At 56.3% G+C, this 15,257-nt stretch overlaps 3 protein-coding genes across 3 annotated transcripts; all 3 read right to left on the minus strand.

Annotated features, from left to right (window-relative positions):
• Positions 1-81: 81 nt before the first annotated feature.
• On the minus strand, positions 82-4,550 carry DCDC2B (doublecortin domain containing 2B; the record flags this gene model as incomplete). The annotated part of the gene is made up of 9 exons (XM_080801719.1): positions 82-387; positions 644-747; positions 1,118-1,253; positions 1,849-1,888; positions 1,981-2,127; positions 2,406-2,537; positions 2,784-2,860; positions 3,310-3,361; positions 4,282-4,550. The coding sequence occupies 9 exons, from the start codon at positions 4,548-4,550 to the stop codon at positions 82-84; spliced, it is 1,263 nt and encodes a 420-aa protein (XP_080657845.1).
• A 710-nt stretch (positions 4,551-5,260) lies between these two features.
• IQCC (IQ motif containing C) lies at positions 5,261-7,741 on the minus strand. Its single transcript, XM_080801296.1, is given in 6 exon segments — positions 5,261-5,514; positions 5,517-6,183; positions 6,291-6,409; positions 6,640-6,904; positions 7,125-7,268; positions 7,688-7,741. Coding segments are annotated over 6 exon segments (1,311 nt in total). The 5' UTR covers positions 7,730-7,741; the 3' UTR covers positions 5,261-5,440.
• A 291-nt stretch (positions 7,742-8,032) lies between these two features.
• Positions 8,033-12,748, minus strand: CCDC28B (coiled-coil domain containing 28B). The gene is made up of 6 exons (XM_080801297.1): positions 12,350-12,748; positions 10,937-11,127; positions 9,661-9,827; positions 9,348-9,541; positions 9,124-9,146; positions 8,033-8,215 (listed from the first exon to the last, which is right to left on the minus strand). The coding sequence occupies exons 2-6, from the start codon at positions 11,098-11,100 to the stop codon at positions 8,161-8,163; spliced, it is 603 nt and encodes a 200-aa protein (XP_080657423.1). The 5' UTR covers positions 11,101-11,127; positions 12,350-12,748; the 3' UTR covers positions 8,033-8,160.
• Positions 12,749-15,257: the final 2,509 nt, after the last annotated feature.

Consider the following 15,257-nt stretch of genomic DNA (forward strand, 5'->3'; position numbering starts at 1 on the left):
ACAGCAAGTACTCTTCTATCGCAGGACGCCTGCTCCCATGGTTGTAGCGTCTCCCCCAAGCTTGGCACGCTCCTCCTGTCTCTAGCCGGAGAACCCCATGGGAACATGGCCTCCACGGCTAGGGCTGCCCAGCTCCGAAGGAAGAGAAGACCGGGCTGTAGGTTTAGGAGCAGAAGAGTGGGGCGGGGCCGAGGGGGCTGCCAGGTATCCTGTGAGCCCAGGGGCAGCGCTGGGTCCCCTGGAACAGGCTGCAGAGTGGCCGTCCCAGTTCCTGGCCAGAGCTGCTGGCTCCCAGGATGGCAGAGACAGGGTTGAGGCTGAGACTGCTGCCCCAGCCCCAGGCTGCTTTTCCAGGCCCAGGGCCTCGTCCACCATCTGTGCTGTCCCCTGGAGGAGGCAGAAAGCCATACAGACCAGAGCATTAGCACCCCTTGTCGCCTCTGCCCTCGGCTGAAATTTCTGACCCGTGGAAAGGAAGAGACTTTACAACTTCAGATCTGCCCTCTTGCTTAACCAGGTAGGAGGTCAGGCTTGAAGAGTTACATCGGCTCACAGTCCCAAGGGGGGAGCTCTCCTGGGACCCTGGGCTGCCGTTCCAGCTCACAGCCCCTGAACCAACATACTGCTTCCAGCCCCTGCCCACCTGATCCAAAGGTTCCTCCGTGCAGGTGTCTTCGTCATCTGCCACTTCCTGGGCCCCTGCGGTCTCCCTTCTTGGGTGGGAAGCCTCATACACTCCCTTGACTCCTGATGAGGGAGGCAGTGTCAGCGGATGCCCAGCCCGAGGAGCCCTTGCTCTTCTCTCCCAGCCCCTTCCCCTCCCCCGAGCCTTGCTCCACGGTCCCCACTACCTTGGAGGCTGGCAGGGTAGCTCCGAGGCAGGCCTTTGGCCCCCATCCCTTCCAAATCCCACCCTGAAGTCTCCCTATGCCTCCTTTCATATTGCCAGCTCCCTGCATGGCAGTCAGGGACGGTGTGCGCCCATGGGGCAGCAGGAAGGATCTGTGCTGAGGTCAAGGCCAGCTCTGTCCCTGGGCATTCTGCGTCTCCCACAACAGCAGGGGCCATTCTGTGTCACTGTCAGAGGGTGGGTGAGAAGGGCCCAGGGTCCCCTCACCTGATGGAAATGAGAGCGTGGGGAGCCTGCTGCTTGGCTGAATGGCCTGCTGGGGTCTGGCATAGAAGGCAGATGGCTCAGTGGGGCTCGGCTCCTTTGGAGAGGGCTGGGGTGCCTGTGCCCTGTGACCCTGGGCCTGTAGAGGGCATATTGGGCTTGGACTGTGGGTGATGATTGTTCTTCTCTCCTGCCAGGCCAAGCTTGAATGCCCTGGGTGCTTGTGGGAGCTTGGGAGAGACGCCATCTGTCTTCACAGCCTGTGTCCTCCCTCCTGCCTCCCTCTTCCCATCAGGCTGCCTTATCCAGGGACAGAGCCACTGGTGCCTGGCACCCAAGAAGCCCAGTGAAGCCAGGCCGTGTCCCCCAACCCCCGCCCAGTGCTCAGTGGCTCATTTCTTGGGAGGGCTCAGGCCTGGGATCAGCGGGGGAGCTGGGCCCCGCTATGCCAGAGGCCAGTTTGCTCTCCCCAGCGGCCTGCCTGGCCAGCAGAGTCCACAGGTCTTTGTCGAGCCGAGTTGAGCTGTCTCTTATACCAGCTTCCGGTTTGGCCCTTGCCACTCAAGACCTGTGTCACCCTGAGCAGCTGACTCCACGCCTGTGAACCTGTCTCCTCCGAGAAACGGGAATGTAACCTCTGTTCCACAAGGCGTGTGGTGAGAGCCTGAGCTGGAGGAGAGGCCAGCCAGTCACCCCCTCCTGTCCTGCCTTCCACGGTCTCCCCCGTCACCTACCTGCGGCTTGTGGGGCTTAGACTTTGGGTCTGGGGGGTGCCTGCAATGAAGAAAAAGGGCTTGTGGTAGGTAGAGCAGGCATGGGATCCGGGTCGCTTCTTCCGCTCTACCCTGCTGCCCCTCCGCCCATACCAGCAGCCCCTGGGCAGAGAAGGGCTGGGCACCAGCAGCTCCAGATAGGGGAGGGCCTTGAACTCCTCCTCTCCGACCGCCACATAATAATGGCCATGCATCAGAACGTCTCTTGCTGACAGCGGGAGCCCCTCCAGGGTGCAGAGTCTGGGGGAGAGACGTAGGTGGGTAAAGACTGGTGGACAAGATGCGTCTGCGTACTCGGCAGACTAGGATGGGCTGGGCGCGGCTACTCCATTGGCTGCTGACCCTCCAGGCACCTGGGCCAGTCACCTCGGCTCCACCCTGCTCCAGGGGCTCAGTGGAGGGACCCCTCCCTGTGACACAGAAGGAAGTCCCATTTGAGGAAGCACAAGGACAGCGGGAACCAGCAGGGAGCCTCCCTCCACGGGCCCCCGTGGGCCTCCCCGGGGCCCCGCACTCACTTGCACACAGCCCCAGCCCGCAGTTTGGCTTTCTCAGTCAGGAGCTTCAACACGGCTTCCCAGTCCTCGCCAGCAGCCTGGGGCAACTTCAGGCTAAATGGGGGACTTACCAGGTCCCCGTTCCTGAACACACTGAGACAAAGAGTGGTCTGGTAAGGAGAAGAGAGCCCAGAACTTCCCACACATGAGAGGATGAAGGGCAGCACAGGGCCGGAGATGGTCTAAGAACGGGGGCATCGGTCCGTTTTCACCCATCAAGCATGCTGGCACTTTTTCTATCCCCACCAGTGACCAGGGGCTCCTGGAACAAACCCACCCACATTTTCTTGGTCTTACTGAAACAAAATCTGTTTCTGCTCCCCCAACACTAGCACTCACCGAATATAACAGGGGGAACATGCAAGTGGTCGCGGTCCAAGGGTCCCATCCCCTGGGTGGTGAGTCACAGGAGGACCCTGAAACCCAAGTCAGGCCCTCAGATCAGGAGAGAGTTGAGGCCTTTGGCTACGGGTGGGTCAGTCCAAGCGGGTAGGATGAGTGAAGGAGGGGGCCAGGAGGGATAGGATGAATCACACCTTTCACCAAAGGAAACTTCTACCTCTCCAAAGTCACATTCTGCCCATCCCTTTGCCCCATATGTTTTACAGCTTCCTCTTTCCTTTGGGGACCACAACCTGGAGATAAAGTAACAGGCTGGGTGAGGAGCAAGGGTTAGTCTTGAAACCCTGTACCCCAGGGAGGGTAGCAGCTGGCGCTCCAGAGTGGATGTGGAGAGTGCCCTCCCCCATGGACCTGACAGATCCTGTTGTTTCCAGAGCCCCTGGCTTCCCAGACGAAATCGGGGGGCAATCCTAAGAGAGGTGAGAAGACAGAGGGCTGGAGGCCAGCCTCCCCCAAGACTCACTGGTAGTCTGCTGCTCTTCCCACCTGGATCCTTCTGTCCGGGGGGTAAATAGCTATAAGGGCAGAAAGGTTACAGGTCATCTGGGGGAGCGTGGGACCGTACTCCCCTGGTAGCTGCCAGAGTGAGTGTCTAGGGTGCAGCTTACCAGGTATCCCTTCCCACCTGGATAGTCTTAAGACATCTGTCCAGAAACAGATGCTGGCCCTTGAACCTGCCTTAGGGCCTGGCATCAGGCAGACTATTTGGACTGGGGGCTCAGACACAAGCCGTTAAGGTTAAAGGTCAAGAGAAACTAATTCACTCAGCATCATACTGTAGCTCAGAAATTCTCTCATTCATGAGGTTTTATCTCATTTTCTGTGAGATGGAGAAAGTTACGAGCCTACAGTAATACGGAAGTAAGTGACAGAGCCCGGATTCTAAGTCTCTCTGGCTTCCCACCCCTTGCTCCTTACAAGGAACGCCAGGGGACAGCTGAGTAGCACCTGGAGGCCAGATCTGAGTTGGAAGCTCAGATACTCAAAATTCTTCTCCCAACTTGGAAGGCATGGCTGCACCCCACAGAGGGAGATGACCCCGGGCCCGGGAGAGCGCAGGATGCTTGATCACAGCAGGGAGGAAGTGAGGGATGGAGTTAGCGTTTGGTGATGGTGGTGGTAGAGGAACCAATCAAGAAGAGCCTTTGGAAAAAGGGGCTCCACCTGCAGAACATTCTTGCAGGCTGGTCCTGACTGTGATGGGCATAAACATCGATGTCCTGCTTCTCCCAGAGCTGTGGCTCCACTATTTGTGACTTGCGGACTCTGAGGCAGGTTACTCAGCCTGTCTTGATTTCCCATTCTGAAGAGTAGGGATAAGACCACGCCCTGCGTGGGGCTGCTGCCTTCCAGAAGGGAACATGCACGGTGCCTGCACATGCAGCAAGCACTGAGCACGAATACAACTGAATACGACCCGCCCTGGGCCACTCACCTCAGCTTGCGGAATCTTTCGAAGCCGGCAGCCACATACTGCCCTCCATTCTGCAGGTCGGCCAGGTCTGTGACAGGGTGGCCACCCCGAGGCGTATAGAGGGCCCGCACAGCCACTGGGGCCTGCACAGTCGAGGTCACCTCGCGGAGGAAGGTCTCCAGGGTGGGGAAGCGGCGTTGGCTCACCACCAGCTGGCGACCTGGGGAGAAGGGGTCCCCGTTCCGGTATATCACCACCCTCTTGGCTGCTGGATTGCTACCACCCGCCATCGTGTGTCCTCAGCAAGAGACGCGGAGCCGTTGCCAGGCAACTGAGGCAGGCTGGGAGCAGTGCCAGTCGGAAGTGGAGTCCTGCCCGCCCCTTCACCAAGAAAGGTGGGGAGAGACTGCAGGAGCACGTGTTGGCCTTCAGGGTCTCATCCAGCTGGCCCTTGTCGGGGCCTCGCTGAGAGCTGGGTGGGTCTGATCACTATACTGGGAGGAAGACCCCGGGCCTCAGTGAGAAAGGCAGTGGTGGAGAGTGCACCGAAGCACAGAGGTTCTAATCCTGGATAGAGGGAAGATCCTCAGAAGCTCCCTGCCACCCCACAGCCCAAGGGCTGAGCTCAAAGGAGGATCCGCTTTGGGGACTGTTCTCAAGGATGGCCCATCTGCCCCATGGACCGCGGCTCCCAACCTGCCCCGGGGAAGATGCCGCATGCCAGCAGGAAAGGAACAGGAGGGCCCAGGTCTACGCTGAACAGAGGCAGAAGATGAATGCAACCAGGTACAGAATCCATGAAAAACCTTTATTCTCCATCAGGTTCCCTACTTAACTTAACGCCAGGAAATTCCCTGTCCCAAAAACTGGATTAAGCCACAGGCGAGGATGAAAGAATGTCCTTCTTCCTCCCCTCCCTATACTGGAGCAGCTCTTCGCTCCAGCTTCTCTTGGCCCCAATAGCCACCAACAGCCAAGGGCAAAAGAAGTGCTGGTACCAGGGAGCAAGGATGAGGCCCTGCCTCCCTCAACGCCCTTCCATAGCACACCCTCTTTGGAACCTGGTCTTTCCCTGGCTGCCCAGGGCCTAGCCTAGTGGTCCTGTTTTCCACGGCCTGCCACTCCAGTGGTCCTCTCCCATGTGGGTTGACCCTGTCAGAGATGGTTTCTCAGGCGGTCTTCATCGCCATGGTACAGTCCTCTGGTTTTTCCCTTCCTCGTGGCTAGGTTCATTGGAGGTTCTGTCCCTAGAGAATTCTCTCTAGGGAGCTGGCCCTTAGGTGGTTTAGTCTTCCAGAGACCCTGGCCACCACGTTCTGCCGAGGTCTCCTCCCAGATGCCACGGTCCTCTGAGAAGTCCAACTTCCGTGGCCTAGCTCTTTGGCAATCAGGCTTTCTGTATTCTGACCTCCTGGGAGACATGTCCTCAATATCTGGGTCTTCACAGAGTGTGGGCACCCGGGTCCTGGCCTTTTCGGAAGAGTAGCCCTTAGGTTTGAGGCCTTGGGGGGTGTGGTCATCCAGAACAGTTGTCGGCTGTGGGCAGGTCCGTCCAAAGATCTGCTCCCCATAGTCTGGCTCCTCGGTGAGCCTGTTCTCTAAGGCCCGGTTATCTGATGGTGTGAGCAGCTGTGGCCCGGCCTTCCTGCAACATGGGTCCCTGTACTTGACCCCATCAGCGGTTTTATCTGTAGTGGCCAGTCTTTCTGGGCACTTGTGTGGTGGGGATCTGAGCCTCCAACAGTCATCCACATGGTCTGGCTCACTAGCGGTCCTGTCTCGGTAGGACTGGCTTTTCAGTGGCGGGCTTGTTTGTGACCTGGCCCTCTCACAGGTCTGTGCCCTGTGGTCTGAGCACACGCTGGGCTTGTCTCTGGGCTGGCTGGTCTCTGGGGATGTCAGTGTTTGTTTGAGAATTAGGTACTGTTGGGGAAGAGAATAGACACTGTATCAGGCAGGACTGCTTGAGCACAGAGCAGGAGGCTTTTCCCTAACCCCCACCCTTGGCAGGGCTCCAAGGGAGTGCCTACCTCCTTACGGCTATTGATGGCCTGTTGTAGCCACAGCAGTTCCATGGCCAAGTGGTTGTGGTGGTACTGGAGCTCCTGGAGCTCAGTCTGGCTGAGGGGCAGTCCTGGACCCGCAGCTTCTGCAAAGGAGGGAAGAAAAAGGGGAGAAGGCTTTAGGGGTACACACTAGGCCTGGCCACCCTTAAGCCCTGGCACCCTCCCTCTGCCCACCCCTGAGTTGCCCTTAACCAGGCACTGGGAAGAAAGAGAGGGATGCAGCTTATGGAGCACAAGCCTTTCACTTTTCAGATGGGAAAGCTGAGGCCCAGAGCAGGTCAGGGGCTTGCCCTGAATCGAGGCACAGAGGTACCTGGGCTCTCCATCCTTGATGCTTCTCTGATCTCCCTTTGGCTGGGATTCCTGGCTTTCCTGCTGTGCTCCTCCTGAGGCCAGGGGCTGTCACCTCTGCAGAGAAGGCTCCCCGAGTTTGCGGAGCTCTCTCCTGACTTCTTCAGCATCACTTCCCCCAAGACAGCTTCTCTCTCAGGTTCTGTACATGAGAAGCTGCTCCGCAGTTCCTGCCCTGGATTTGGTGCCCTCCCTTGGGGTTTCTGGGTCCGATGGGATTTTGCCTTCTGAGAAATCACAAGTATGAGAACCTCACAGCTAAAGCCTCCAAATATGTGGGTGCCAAGATTTAGCATACAAGGTGGTAAGGATTAAGGATTGGAATGTGGGGAGTGGAGTCTTCCACTGAGAAAAGCTTGTCAGCAGGAAGGGTGGATTCTACCATTTCCTTGAAGCCCCTCCCCAGGTCCCTCCTACCCCTCCCTTCTTCCACCGGGTGTGTACTACCTCTGGGAGGAACTGGGGCCTGGGAATCCAGCCCTCTGTCCATTGAAGCGTGCCCAGATCACCCTCGATTTCTCGTACAACAGCCTCATACTCAGCTCGCAGACTCTGGAAGTGGCGTCGGACCAAGAAGCCCCGGACGCAGGCCTGACGTGGAGAATAAAGGCGAAAGAAAATGCTCATCACTGCAGAAGTGGGGGCATTTTGAGGATTTTCCTGGAGAGGTCGTCTCAGTGACTACGAGGGGACCTGGAAACGGGAAAAGGATAGGTGACGCTGTACGTCAGGACAGTCCCCGGGGGTTCAAGGAAGGATGGCGGACTAGCTCCCCCTCTTGAATTTAAGGCCCTTCCCGCCACTTCCTGGATCCCGCAGGAGCGTATGGTGGGGGTGGAAGGCCTGTGGGGGTCCGTGGGTCCCAGCATTCTTCAGGGTGGTGGGGGTGGTTCGGTAACTCCAGAGGCGGGCACGAGGGTAGGTGACTGAACGTAGTAGCCTTCTCTCGTTCGAAGGTCCCAATCCGAGATCCCGTGGTGCGACTCGTGCGCCCTGGACCCGCTCCGCACCTGCAGCACCGAGACCCTCCGAATCAACCGCTCCTGCTCCATCCCGGCACCAACAGACCCGCCGCTGACGGGCGCCGCCAGTTGCGTCACTAGTTCGCGCCGCGCGCGGCCCCGCCCCTGCCGTCTCCAAGGCAACCATCTTCCGCCGCAGCTACCTGGTCGCGGGTTCCCAATTCCCACTCCCAGAGCCGCGCTGGGAATTCCAGCCCCACACCCCGCCACGCCGAGCGGGACCGTCCAAACCGGTGTGTCGCGCAGGGGTGACTCCGGGTTCTGGGGGCCTTCTCCAAGTGAAGGCGCAAAGAGGGGAGGAAGCACACGGAGCCGGTGTCTCTTTCTTTCTTTCTGGTTTAATTCCATCCAGTGCCCCCCTCCCCCGTAGCACCTGGGGGGCCGCGGAATTCCCGATCGAGTCCGTAAAAAGTCACAGTTTGAAGGGGATGGGAGGAGCAGTCTGGGCCTGGGTCCGACACCTATACAGCTGACTGCTCCTCGGGTTCGGCATTCTCGGCCAGGTGCAGCTTCTGTCTGTGCCAGTCAGTCAAGGATTGCGATGCTTTGGATCCCTGTCTTTCCAGCCCTGTCTGCCCATCCTGCATTGGCTTAGTTTTCCGAACCGCACAAAGGGGCGGGGTCGGAGGGCTCGGGTGATCCATGGTCCAGGTGGCAGTCCACACCCGCCCTTCTTGCTAGGTGGTTTACTCCCTCCTCTTTGGGTCTAGATCGTGCAGGTACATCCACCCGCACTATTTCTGGCTGAGACTAGCTGGGGAGATAATCTAAATCAGTGAAAATAATTATTCAATGTCAAAAGAGTAGGAAGACAGCAAACTTTTGCCATGGATTGGTGTCAGCTAAAGTACTGGCAAAGATTTTCTTTTAAAGATTTTATTTTGGGGGCGCCGGGGTGGCTTAGTCAGTGAAGGGTGGGACTCTTGATTTCTGCTCAGGTCATGATCTCAGGGTTGTGAGATGGAGCCCTGCAGGGAGCTCTGCCCTGGGCATGGAGCTTGCTTAAGATTCTCTCCCTCTCCCTCTGCTCACCCCTCTAACTCTCTTTTAAAAATTTTTTTTTCACTAGTGTAACTAAAAGGGTTTTATTTTTAAGTAATCCCTGTACCCAACATGGGGATCAAATTCACAGCGCTAGAGATCAAGAGTCTGAAGCTCTACCGACTAAGCCAGCCAGGGGCCTCGCTTGCAAGGATCTTCATAAGTAGATAAATCACATTCCCTATAACTATCTTTCTCCTGATAGTCGGGAGAAGTCTGCGTGGGAGGCATCTTGTGGCTAATGCTGCTTCAGTAGGACAAGAAGGGGGAGATGTTGGTTTTATTGTAAATACTCCTAGAGGGTGATGGGGACAAGGAAACTGATTTTATCTGTGGGAGGTGTGACACACATACACGCAGCAGGGTCCCCCTGGAAAGGATACATAGAATTACTAAGATCTTCCAGCTGTCAACAGAGAGGAAAGGAGGTTTCTGTCAGGAGATGCACCAGGCCAAACCTCAGATGCTCTGTGAGGCATCTTCTGGCAGGGGTTGGCGCTCCATGCACCCCCAGCTTTTCACCCAGGGGCCAGGAATAGCCTTAGGATCATGTACCTCCCCCACCCTATCGTATCCCCAGGAACAGAAGCCCCCAGCCCTGACCCACATTGCTAAGCAGCTGGTCCAGGTTGCGGTCAGCCATCGTCTTCTTCTGCTCCTCAGGCAGCCCCTCAGTGACCCCGTCCTCTTCCTCCTCCTCCTCCTCCTCCTCCCCACACACGTCCAGGCTGAAGTGCAACCGGGCCAGCTTCTCCTGCATCTCCCGCACGTGCTCCAGCTGCTCAAAGGAGCATTCCTTCCCTGGACAACACCTGTCTGAGCCCTGGGAGCAGCTTGGGACCTTGGCCCCAGCCGCGGCCCAGGGACCAGGCCCTCCAGCCCCACCCACACACCCTCTCAGTCCAGCCCCTGGGACTCACCAAAGGCCTGCAGCCGGCCTGAGTGAAAATCATTGAGCAGGTTCAGCAGTCCCCCCTCCATCTCATAGACGTCGGTCACCTCGGTCAGAAAGGAGTGCTGCAAGGGCGTGCCTGCAGAGCCGCCCCCACTTCCGGCCAGCACCGGGCGACATTTCTCCTTGCCTGCCCTGGGTGGGGTGGGCATGACCAAGGTCACAGGGTGGGGGCGGCCAGGTACCGGAGGTTTTCATGCCATCGGACTATGCACTAATTCATCTTCCTATCTACTCCCAAACAGAAATGGATGTTGGCTCTTCTGGCCCTGCCCTGGGCGCCAGGACTGGGAAGTGGGTGAGGAGGGTAGGGAGAAGAGTCGAAGGAAGTCTTTTTCTTCAGGTGACACTCAGCCAGAACCAGGGCTGGAGGGGGGGCTTTGGGGCTTCTGTCCGAGCCCTGCACTCATTCCTCCCATGACCCTGGGAGAATCACTCATCCTCCCTGGGGACAGTTACTCCTTATTGCCATGACAGCCATCTCACCTCTCCCCAAAATATCTTTCTGCTCCTCTTCTATCTCAAAACGATTTTGAATTTTCCACTGTCCCCAGGATAACCCTGAAGGACCCTTCTCAGCCTGCCCCCCTCCTTTCCTGTTGCATTTCCTAATGGTCTTGCTCCAGCCCTGGGCTTCAGCGACACCCCCCTGCAGCTGTCCCCAGACGGATCTGTCGGGCAGATAGTATGCAAAACCACAGGGAGGCACAGTTATGGGAGAAAGAACACCTTGTGTTTTGTGGGAAACAAACATGGAGACCTTGTACGGTAGAATGCAAATCCCCAATCATTTAGAAAAATTAAGCAAAAATTCAAATTGTACATCTGAGTCTCCCTTTACCATCTCCTGCTCTATGACACTCCAGAGCACCAAACACCTGTGGTTCTGGGAACCTTCCAGGCAATATTTTTCTTCCATACTTCTGTCAGGCAAGTCCTTCAGCTTAGACATTCTCTCTCTCTCTCTGTTTCCAGTGCCCTACAGCCTCTCTTTCTGGCATCGCTCGCTGCCTGTTCTGAGGAGATTCCAGTCACCCATCTGACCTTTCCCCTATACCTGAGGACAGAGACTGGGGCCGAAGCATCTCTGAGTTTTCTCTCAGTGGCCCGTGGGGGCAGCCCCAGGGAAGGCATCAACTGTTGCTAAGGCTAAGGCTTAGGCTAAGGCTGTCTTTACCTTCCCACAGGGCTCAGCCCAGAGTTGCGGTCCCTCCCTCCTTGACCTGTTTTCCTTCTGTACCCACCTCTTGAACTTGGCCCGCTGCTTGGGGGATGGCAGATGAGGGAGTCCCAGGGCCAAGGAGCCGCTGTGGCTGGTGGGCACAGGGACCCTTCGTAATGTGCCAGGGGCCTGGGCTGGCTGGGTCAGGCAAGGCTTGGGACTCCTTTTCTTCTTCTTGTCCTCCATTGGATCCCGGGTGGACCTCAGGTCCCACTGAGATAGCGAGAGGCAAAGCCATCACTTCACCCAGCCACCCCTGAGGCCACAAAGGAAGGGCCCTGGGACCTTCCCACTTCCCCCTCATAACTGCCAGGGTCTCGGTCCTCTCCTCTGTCCAGGATGGGCAGGGCCCGGATGCCAGCGCCTTCCTGCTAGGGCCTTGGATTTGTATTTGAAGGAGCTTCCAGGGCCTACCCCAGGTCCCCCACCTGCCCTCCAGCCCTGGCCTGAAAACCTGGCCCCTGCCTGGAAGGGCTGGGCCAGACACGATTGTCCTGCTGCTGCTGGGATTTCCTGTCCCAGGAGCTGACGGGGCGGAGCTGGCAGGGGAAACGGAGTGGGAGGCAGAGTGGATGTGAGCCGGCAGGAGGCCAGTGGACGATTAGGGGTGTCTTAACTAGGTTCTCTTGTGTTTAATCAGCTGTCCAGGCAGATGCTGACAAATCCCATCGGCAAGGGAGGTGACCGAGGTGTGCGTGAGCACCTGGGAAGACTTCAGTGTCAGGCAGTCACACCAGAGGATGGGTGATGGGGCTCACTGTGGGTACCCTGCCACTCAGACGCCAGCATCCCTCCTCTTCCGCTCACCCCAACCTCAAACATCAGGCAGCTCCCAGAAGTTCTCTGGGACGGGCTTCCCGCCTCTTCCCCCTCCCTGGTCAGAAAGGCCCCGCTCCGCTTCAGCTGCAGCCGGGGGTGGGGGGCTGGGTGGTCCAGCAGCTGGCTGCCTCGGCCTCCAACAATGGCTGCGCCTGTGGCTGGCACTGCTCGGCCTCCAGGCCAGCTCCACCCCCCAAGCCTCAGGTCGGCGGAGGTCCTCCTGGAGGAGGCCCTCCCAAGGGTTCTCCCAAGCTGCCTGCTCCAGGCTGCCGCCACCAAGCCTTGGTCTGTGCTCTGGGATGGTGGGCCCACTGGGGGCAAACTGGCACCTGGCTGGCCGGCCCCAGGGGGGTGTGGTGGAGGGGGAGACCAGAGCACGTCCTCTGTCTTGCATTGCAGTGGCTTGGCCCAATTAGGGACTTGATAGAAGAAATGGAGCAGGAGCCCCTGTTCCCCAGGAATGGCTGGGGGCCACCTGGGAATCTATTTCCCATGCTCAGTCTTCAAAACCGCGTGCCAAATGGATCGCTCAACTGGGGAGCCAGGATCCGAAACGAAGCCTCAGACCCAGGACGTTCCGCACCCCCCACACACACCCTGGAAGGGGGCAACTGACCTGGAGGTGTGGGGTCTGGAGTGGGGTTTCCGTGCCGTTCCCTCCGCCCTCAGCGCTCTCCTCCTAGGGAACTGAGCAGATGGATGTAGAGCTAGCAGGAGGTAATTTGCATTTAAAGAGAAAGTGACCTTCTTTAGCAGTTGGGATGCGGAAGATGGGAGGAGCCTACAACCGTTACTAGGCTGTCCCTCTCACTTGACGTTACCTTTCCAGCTGAGCTAAAGTGACTAACGTTGGTTGTGTGATGGCAATCTAAAAAACTCACTTTCCCATCAGTTTGGGGAGAAGCTACAGTCTCTTATAAAATGGTGGTGGTTTTGTCACAAGGCCAGGGTGGGGAGATAGGGATGTGGGGCAGAAAATGTACATAAGCATGTAAGATATATATAAGCATACGATATATATATATATATATATATATAAATATATATATATAACTATAAGCAGTAGCAGCAGCAGGAAGAAACTGCAAGAGAAGACAACCGTCTATTGAGTTGAGGTCCCCTATTAAGCACTTTATGTACATTTAATCCTCATAACAATCCTGCAGGAACATACTGTCACCATCCCATTTGCTGAAAGTAAACTATATTTTGAGGGTAATAACACTCATCCCACGATCCCCAGACACTGGTAAGCAGTGGGGGCTATGTTCAACTCCTGATGAAGTGATGGGACCAAGCCTCTTCCCTCCCCACCCCCAGGTCAAAGAGACACCTGTGGGGAGCATCAGGTCAGAGGGACATCGGTGCGATTACCTGGTGCTTGACCCCAGCCCCCAGGAGGGAAACCTGAGTGCCACACGGAGACTGACCCAGCACCGCCCGTGCTGCCGGGGAGGCCAGATCAATGGGGCAGCTATTTAAAGACCTGGCAGAGGCTCCTAGCTCTGGTCCCCAGAGAACCATCTGATGCAACAGGAGACAGGCTTATCCTTGGCCAGGCTGTCCTGCAGTTTCAAATAGCTGCTCCAGGGCAACGTGCACAGCACCTTGGACCCCTTTCCCTCCCATGGGCAGGAGCAGCTTCCCGGTACCTGGGCCTCTGGATAAGTTAGGGAGTGATGGGCTGTTTCCACAGGCACCCACGCAGGGATCTCTCCCAGGTGGTTCCAACACCCAGACTGTTTCTGAAGGGAAGGCATTAATTCAGGACTTTTTCAATAACCAGAGGCTGGAAGGAGGAGTCTGCAAAGGCAGAGAGGACAACCTGTAGGCTGCTCTCTTCCAGCGGCTAGAGGGCCACCAGGGCTCTTCCAGGAAAGCGGTGGTGGGTGCAGGAGCCCCCCTAGGGTGAAGCTATCCTCAGAGATGCATGGCTTGGGAGTTTCAAGAGTTGGGGTGGCCTCCCTGGACTCCTTCCAAAGGATCTTTGACTGGGGTCAGCCCTGAAAGGTATCAACCTGTTTAGACCCTGATCAGAAGCAGCAAAGGCTCCGAGGAGACCATCACAGCCAGTGTGAACACAGCTGTTTGTGGACACCTGGAGGGAAGGGCCCTTTACTTGTCTCTGCTGTTTGTTGGGCACTCACGTATCATCCTTTGTGCCAGGCCAACCCAGGCTCCAGAGAGAATAGGGTGCTGGTGCAGGAGCCCCAACTTTTGCACCTAGGCTTGGCAGGGTGAGCAGGAATGTCTAAAAAATCAGCCCATTTTTCAGAATTGCATGCAGAAGGTGGTCTTCTCAAGGAAGGTACAAAATCAAAGGAATTCACAGGTAGGCCAATGCCAAAGGGTGCTGCCCATGGCAGACAGCCCTGAACAGCAGTGATCCAGTCATCTGATTTTGGGCCTCAATTAGCCTATGTTTAGGTTTCTGGTCTCCTTACTTTATACCTTCCTCACAGATCTTCCTAATGCCCTATTTGAACACCTTCAGTGGTTCCTCCCGTCCTCTGATCTAGCCCAGATTTCCTTAACCTGGCACATGGACTCCTGGTGACCTCCTCCCCCTACCTCCTGTGCACCTGCATTTCTAGGTGAACTACTTTGCTACTAAATCAAGTTGTCAAACTTCTACCTGCTCTTTGGGTCATAAGGCCCTTCCAGGTGTCCACCCCTAGCTCCTTGCTGAAGGAGACAGGGCTTCCTTCATGGTTCCACAGCACCACTGCTCTGTCTCTTTATCTAGAAGTATCTTCTGGGGGGCTCAGATGGTTAAGTGTCTGCCTTCGGCTCATGCCATGATCCTGGGGTCCTGGGATGGAGTCCCACATCGGACTCCTTGCTCGGCAGGAAGCCTGCTTCTCCCTCTGCCTACAGGTCCCCTTGCTTGTGCTGACAAATAAAATCTTAAAATTGGGGTGCCTGGGTGGCTCAGTGGGTTAAAGCCTCTACCTTCGCCTCAGGTCATGATCCCAGGACCCTGGGATCGAGCCCCGCATTGGGATCTCTGCTCCCCGGAGAGCCTGCTTCCTCCTCTCTCTGCCTACTTGTGATCTCTAGCAAATAAAATAAAATAAAATAAAAAATAAATAAAATCTTTAAATATTAACTAAAAATAAAAATAAAATGTATTTTATAACAATAAAATATAATAAAAATAAATAAAATCTTTAAATATTAATAATAAAAAAATAAAAGTATCTTTCTCCAGGGCACCTGCTGGCTCAGTCAGTAGAGCATGTGAGTGCTTGATCTAGGTGTAAATTCAAGCCCCACATTGGGTGCAGAGACTGAGCCACCCAGGCACCCCACAGAGATCACTTAAAAAAAGAAAAAAAGTATCTTTCTTCATCACTAGCCTGACCCTTCATGGGACAGGGCCAACTTTTCATTGAATGAAAGATATCTGATGCTTCTATGTATATGAGTATCATGCCAACTTTGCCAAGGGCTCTGCTCAGGCAGTTCAAATAAATTTGTCTGTGGTGACTTGGCAGGTGGCGGGGGGGGCACTCTGGAAGATG

The sequence above is a fragment of the Martes martes genome (assembly GCF_963455335.1).
Source record: "Martes martes genome assembly, chromosome: 4".
Lineage (NCBI taxonomy): Eukaryota > Metazoa > Chordata > Mammalia > Carnivora > Mustelidae > Martes > Martes martes.

Bases quoted from the DNA above. Each gene is read 5' to 3' on its own strand.
- CCDC28B (XM_080801297.1), bottom strand. From the start codon at position 11,100: ATGGAGGACAAGAAGAAGAAAAGGAGTCCCAAGCCTTGCCTGACCCAG. The intron at 9,542-9,660 runs GTGAGTCCCAGG...GGTGTTGTCCAG, and splicing joins AGGCCGGCTGCAGGCCTTTG to GGAAGGAATGCTCCTTTGAG. The intron at 9,147-9,347 runs GTGGGTCAGGGC...CTCTGTTGACAG, and splicing joins TGGACCAGCTGCTTAGCAAT to CTGGAAGATCTTAGTAATTC.